Raw genomic sequence first — 6,918 nt, forward strand, 5'->3', positions numbered from 1 at the left:
ATGATATCTACTTCCCAAATATCACCAGTTTCACCGTGCCTGCATGTGTGAGATAGGCTCATCCATAGCGAGGCAATGGGACGCAACCCACCATGTTTGTTCAATAACGACTAGCACACCTTGAAATTCATGCTGTAGCTGAACAAGCTTTTTCAAGATACTGACAAGGTTCTTCAGCGATAGTTAGGTGACTTAGTTGTTTGCAGCTTCAAGTAAATGCTTAGTTCTCTCCCTATCCCAATTCTTCTCCATCTGCATAAACGTTCTATTTTAACTCTATTCAAAACTGTCAGCTGTTTTTGTCTTGGTGTGCTAGCTGACACTGGAGCTTTGAAGTAATGGAAGGGTCAGCTAGCTAGCAACTCTCAACAGTAGCAACTGAGGCATCTGTCCATCTAGTAGTTACTGTGTCACTGTGTAGGTAGTATGCTGCTGTTTGGCTGCCTTCATCTGGTGGAGACTGGCTTTGAGGAACTGGTTTGAATTAACTGAGGACCCTCTAGTATTCAATTCTAGTAAAATGTTTGAACTTGGAGGTCGGGGTGGGTTTTGATTAAGTTGGCCTGTGCATACCATGAGGTATCGTAGATCATCTATGAGTCTTAAGGATAAAGTGATTATTTCAGAATATGTATTAAGGAAATGTGATTCCACTGTGACTGAGTGGATACTGTTAATCCACATAGAAAACACCTTCTCAATCAAATTTCTTTCCTTAATTTTGTTTTGTTTTTCTAGGAAAGTTCTAGTTCCCGGGAGAAATTGAGTATTAATGTTTTTTCTTCTGAACAGGAGAGTGATATATGTAAAAGAAGTGGAAATCTTGGGCCATTTAACGACAGAGTGGTATTACTTATTTGAAGAATTCACACAGTGTCCCTCCTATGAAGCAAATGTTTTAAAAATAACGGTTTTGGTAAGAAAAGCTTGTAATTTATTTATTTATTTAACTGTTTAGAGTCCAAACATGGTCTTAACTTATTTATGGTTCAAGCTGCTAGCTGTGGGACTGTGAGTCAGCATTTCCTGAAGATTTCTGGAAAGTTTGAGTTGGGTTGAACAGAGGCCACACTGAAATCTAAACTGAAGTTAACATTCAAGCTGTTTAAGTATCAGATTCTGTATTCTTGTGTTGAGTCATCTGAAGTACATTTTTGTTCTTCTCTACCACAGGATCAAAGGGTGTTCCAAAGGAAGGATGGTACAGGTCGTGAATGTGTAAAGACAGTTCAGCTTCAGGATGAAGCTACAGCAAGGGTATGTTCATTTTTTTTTTATTTTTTTTTTTCTTCTTTCATTATGATATTTTTAACAGTTGTTGAAACTCAGCACATATAAAACATGGTAATGTTCAGAGATTCGTTATGGAATAGGCTGCTGTTGGAAAAGATTGAGGACTGCTTACCATGCTTTCATGTTGAAAAATTAGTTTAACCAGGAGAACAATGAGACAACATAGTCTAAATTTTTCAAGAGCATAGGCAATAATAATTTAAGGTTGAAGTTGCAGAGTCTTATCTTTTGTATATTAAAACTCATTAAAGGAAAACAACAAAAATATCTGAAGTACTAGGTTAAGTTCATTATAGTCTCTAGGATTCAACATACCTCTGAATTCTGCTACCCCCTCATTATTTCAAGGTCACTGGACTAACCCAATAAGTGTACCTTGTGTAAAAAGCCTTACTTGGATTTCTCCCCACTTTCACCCTTCCTGGACCTGGGTTTTCTACTGTTCATCTCTAAATGTTTGTTCACGTTGATGCTGCAGAGGTGGATATATTTTGGGAGGTTTTTTTCTGTGGATGGTTGGGTCTCATAAGCTGAACTACCGATTTGTATAAATTCCAAGGTGCTTTGACAATGGAAAAATTTACCTAGGAAACCACGTGTCTTAGTGCAGTTTTGTATCAGATGATGAGAGAGGAGGAGTTCTTCCTGATACCAAAAGTGAAATCAATTACATCCACAACATCTTGGAAGCACACTTGAAATTGTAGCTCCAGTAACTGGCAAGTCAGCAGCTAGAATCAGAATAGGGACCAAATTGCTTCTATTACATTGATTAAGCCTTCTAAAAAAATGGGTTAGACTGGGAAGGAAAAAAAATTGCTATCGTTTTGAGGCACTTTTTTATCTACTGTAATATTTTTATCTATCTATATTATTTCTTTACTGTCCCGTGTCTACAAAGTTCCTTCCACTTTTTCTTACAGCATGTCTTCTGAATCACACTTGGTTAACTGATTTAAATTCTTTTAGTTTGTCTGTGTTTAGTGCCTTGGCTGAAGCTGGAATGTTGTACACAGCACACAGGCCACAGCAGAAGGATACTTTATGTTTAATTCTCTGTTTTTCTGTTACTGCCTAGCTGCATGCTCCTTTACTAGTGTTTATGCTGATATCTATACTTTGAAAATAATTTTTTCTGTCCTAAAGTGCAGCACTACCCATTTACCTTCTGTGGATTTGTTTCTTGAGCTTATCACTATTACTCTTTGCTTTGCATCTCTGTTCTTGGCATAGATATCAGTTGTGAAACTGTAGCAGTTTGATAGGAAGATACAAAAAAAGTATGCTTGACAAATAACTGTCACTTGTGTGAAAACTGCGTTGGTGACCTTTGGACGTGCATGAAACTTTAAGATCAGATTAAAGTTATCTGTAGCTTCTGTGTTCTTTCTGTCTCTTCTGAAAAAAAACCCAAGCATTTTAGGTTTGTCCTTCTTTAGTCCTCTGAAACTTTCCCCAGCCTCCATGAGTTGTCAGAAATCCATAAATATTGGAAATACTTGAAGTACATAGACCTGATGCATCTTATTGGTCCATTCAGCTAAAGTTATTCTTTATTTTAACATTTGTTGTTGTATATATGAGTTTTACTTCTACTGACATAATGGATAAAAAAACCCACACAAGTGTTTCAAACCTGTCAGCTTTCACTAAATGCTAGAATTACTCAGGTGAAATCAGAGCGACCATGCAAGCTACTCCAGTACATTTTGGGTTTTGCTTTTTTCCTTAGGCATTTATGCATATCATGTTGACATTAATTTTCTCAGATGAGATAATATCACTTTCTTAATATTATGTATAAACATTATATGCATAATGTGCAATATGTTTCATGTTAGCCAATTGAGAAATGTGGGGGGGTGTTAACTATTGGATTGTTTATATTCAGGAATTAAAAATTACTGGTTCAGTTGCACTGCTTTGTTCAGTTAAGTTGTTTCTAGTTGTAGAATTATTGTTGGGTTCTATTTTGATGTAGCCTTTTGTGGCTCTCCAGTTTGAGAGTGCTTTTCATTGTAAGTATTTTCAAAAGTGCCTGCTGACATCTGAATCTAGTAGTTGTAGGCTCTCATTACTTCTCTAGCCATTTTAGAAGAGGAAAAATGGCATCATTTGTTCTGATACTAAATTTTCCTCAAACGACCTTATTCTTACAGCATTTAGACTTTGGCCAAAAACAATGTGTAGCAACAGGAACAGAGGATGTCAAAAGCTGACAGATGCTGATTAATGGATCTAGTATGTTGCAGTACTTGATCATTATATTTATGTAAGAGACTTTTGATCCCATAATATTAGAAGATCAGCTAAGACAGAAGGAATGCATCCTTACTAGGCTGACTGGACATGAATTTAATGCTGGATCTTTAAGTGGCCTGACTGTGAGAGCCTCCAGAGCATATAGTATTGGAACTGTCATTTGCTTATCAGTTTAGAATTGGATCACTTGTATCGGGGTAATCCCTGAGGAAGGTTTATCTAGTTAAGTGTGAAGAACATCATTAATGTTACTGCTTGAAAAATTTGGAGTAGACTGGCAGCATCACTGAAGCTTTTTCTGAGTGGAATATTATGCATGTGAATCAGAAGCTATGTATCTAACTTGAACTGACCAGTGCGTATGTAGGTTTTAATCTTTGTTGAATTAGCTATTCTTAGTAGCATCTTACAGAAGAAAACTGCAGATTGCATGTTTTAATTTTCTTTCTTTCAATATGTTGCTTTACAGAGGATTTTTTGTGCCATTCAGGAAGCCCAGGCAACAAGAAAACAACACAAGTTGGTAAAGCAAGCATCATTGCAGTTGAAGAAGCCACAAACACTATCTTGATAATGACAGGATTTGTCAAGTTTGACCTTTGGTATGCAGTTTTATCCCTAAACTTGATTAGAATCAAAATGGAAAATGGTGTAGAAAGTAAAGATGAAATATCTGAGGTCTTCCTTCAAACTTAACAGCCATAAACACTTTATTTTAAGAACCTATGCCACTTTGTAAAACTATGGATTTCATTATTCTAAAGTACGCATTTCAGTTTAAAAAATCACAACTTCTGCTAAAATGTTTTCCCACTCTTGAATTTTCTTTTCTACCCTTTTTCATGTGTAGGAGTTCTTGTAAATGGATTCTAAAATAAAGTGGTTATCTCATTTGCACTCTTTTAAGTTTATGGTTTACAGACAGGTTGTAGTAATTGTGGTTTCAGCATTTTGCAAAATAAAGTACTTCTGTTACTGATTTGAAGCTAATTAAAACTTCTATTTTAGGCAGCATTCTCTGTAAATTAAGAAAGAAGTGTAAACAATTTAGCTGCTGTAATTTCATCCCTGTCTGTTTAGTATTAGAAAATACTGCACTGGAGCAACAGAAAAATGAATATGTATGAAAAAAATAGGCTATTGTCGTCTGGAAATGCTTATTTTAGAATGTTGTCACTTAGACTGTAAATTAAAATCTGCACTTTAAAAATGGAAAATATCATTTACCTGTCATGTGCACGTATATGGTTTTGGTTGTATCACTGTAGCTTAAAGACTTCTTTGGGAGGAACAGCATGCTGGTTTTAGACAGCATTGTATGTCAAAAGCTTAAATCAAAGTAATTAGCTTTCCATATTTCAGTGTATAGTTACTCTACTGGAAGACTGCCATGTCATTAAGTGAATAATCGCTTCGGATACAGTATTTTTGTTACAGTTTCTCTTCCTGAAGACTGTTAGCATTCAGTTTAGCAAGATATTTAAGCACATCTAAGGTATATGCCTAGTTCATAATGGTATGAATAATCCCATGAACTTCATTAAGACAAGGTCTGTTCTTAACACTAGGCACATCCATAAGTAACTGTCTGGGTCAAGGACTCTATGAGCAAACAGATTCGTGTTCCATGATCAGTGAACTAAGAGTTCTTTCTGTCAGTCTTTGTCATCCTTGCAAATATTTACTTGTGAAAATTTGATCTTTGCAACTTAAATCATTCTTGGAAAGAATTATTTTCTGTTTTTTTAATTAATTTGGTACTAGGTAATAGCTATAGATACAAATTCAATGAAGAAAAATGGCAATATTCTTGCATAGATCTATTCAGTAGGTGGAGCAATCATGAAAACCAGGTCTGGGTTTTTAAGTTAAGGCTGGTGAATTCTATAAATGTACTCCTAATCTGTACCTATGATCTCACCAAATCTAGAAAGCTTAAGACATTTGTAAGTAAGCTGCCAAACAGAACTTTTGCATCTGCAGATATGATTTTATTGCTGTTGTATGCACATGGCTATTAATCCACTTAGCTTCAATGGGAAAAATGTGGTACAACCTTTAATTATGTGGTATCACCTATTTTCTAAAAACCTCTGCTCACACATTAAATTAGCTGTCTCAGTTGTATGTATTTCAAACCTGTGTTTTTTTAAAAAAAAGACAATAAATTTTTATATGCAATTATTTGTGCTATGATTTTTAAATGTTGTTGCTTCTAAAATACGTTCCATGCTGTTGGTTTCCCACAGGTTATTGACATATCATGAAAATAATTACTGGAGTACTAGTGTACTGTAGAAGAACTTTCTACAGCTCAGCATTTCTTTCAGCTTGGTTTCTGGCATGTAAGGGACAGTTGTATGTGTACTGCCTCTTAATTTGTAGTTGAAAATAGATTCCTCTTTACTCTCAGTGCATGTTTAGATGGTACTGTGTGCTTATTCTGAGGTGGAAAATTGGAGCTTAAGACAACGTTTTAAGCTGATAACGTTTCTGATTTGAGTCTTGTCCTTGATTCACTTCTGTACTTCCTCATTTTCATTTTTAAGCTTTCTCACTTGAATTATAAACAGTAGATATTTTCTTACTTTATATGTGATTAGGTACAGTAAAGTAGCTTCCTATTTGAAATAGTCCGGAAAAGCAAATAGGGTTCTATAGAACTTTTTTTAATTTTTGAAATGCATGTCTTTGCAGTTTGGGTTGCTAGCTGAATTTGAACTGGTAGATGGCACTAAAAATTCCAGCTGAAGAAGTAATGAATGACCTTCTTTACTGTGTGGGTCAAGTGCTCAAGGGGATGAGAGACATCATTTGCTAAGGAATTCCCTTTCTTCCTTAAATAAAGATAGATATTCACAACCAGTAGGTTTCCAGTACTCGTCCTGTGCTCTCCTGAAGTGTTCCATTCCATTTTATTATCTGTCCTGTCTTTGTTCTTGTGTTTTATCCAGCCTTTTGCATTGCTGCATTCTCTCCAGCTGCAGATGCTGTTGGCTATACCTAAGCTTTGCTGTCTGAATTTGGCAACTTTATTTTCTGCTGTCTGAATTTGGCAACTTTATTTTCCTGTTTCCTTTCTGTTCTTTTCCTTAATCTAGTGTATCTTCCTGAAGTGCCAGCTGAGGGAAGATCTGTATATCCAGCATAAGAACAACTGCAGAATTAAATCCTGTTCAGGACATCTGTAGGAATGATGCGTAGATTGCCTTTTCAGACAGTCTTTAGTGATGAATTTCATCCAGGTTCTGCAATGTAAGGTGAAAGAGCTTTTTCAGAGGTTTGTTTTTTTTTTTTTTTTTTTGGACTGTGTCTGGCAACAAAGTGATTTCCTATACTGTTAAGACAATGTTTCTATGAAGC

General features: G+C 35.6%; 1 protein-coding gene across 2 annotated transcripts in view; it reads left to right on the forward strand.

The window, feature by feature from the left end:
- VPS13C (vacuolar protein sorting 13 homolog C) overlaps window positions 1–5,736 on the forward strand; it is a 97,315-nt gene extending 91,579 nt beyond the window's left edge. For both annotated transcript variants that reach the window (XM_056345882.1, XM_056345883.1), the window contains 3 exons: window positions 793–916; window positions 1,174–1,257; window positions 4,025–5,736. In XM_056345882.1, the coding sequence (XP_056201857.1) occupies window positions 793–916; window positions 1,174–1,257; window positions 4,025–4,126 (310 nt within the window). In that variant the 3' untranslated portion in view covers window positions 4,127–5,736. The remainder of the gene's footprint in view (window positions 1–792; window positions 917–1,173; window positions 1,258–4,024) is intronic.
- Window positions 5,737–6,918: the final 1,182 nt, after the last annotated feature.

This window comes from Falco biarmicus, chromosome 7 (assembly GCF_023638135.1).
Source record: "Falco biarmicus isolate bFalBia1 chromosome 7, bFalBia1.pri, whole genome shotgun sequence".
Lineage (NCBI taxonomy): Eukaryota > Metazoa > Chordata > Aves > Falconiformes > Falconidae > Falco > Falco biarmicus.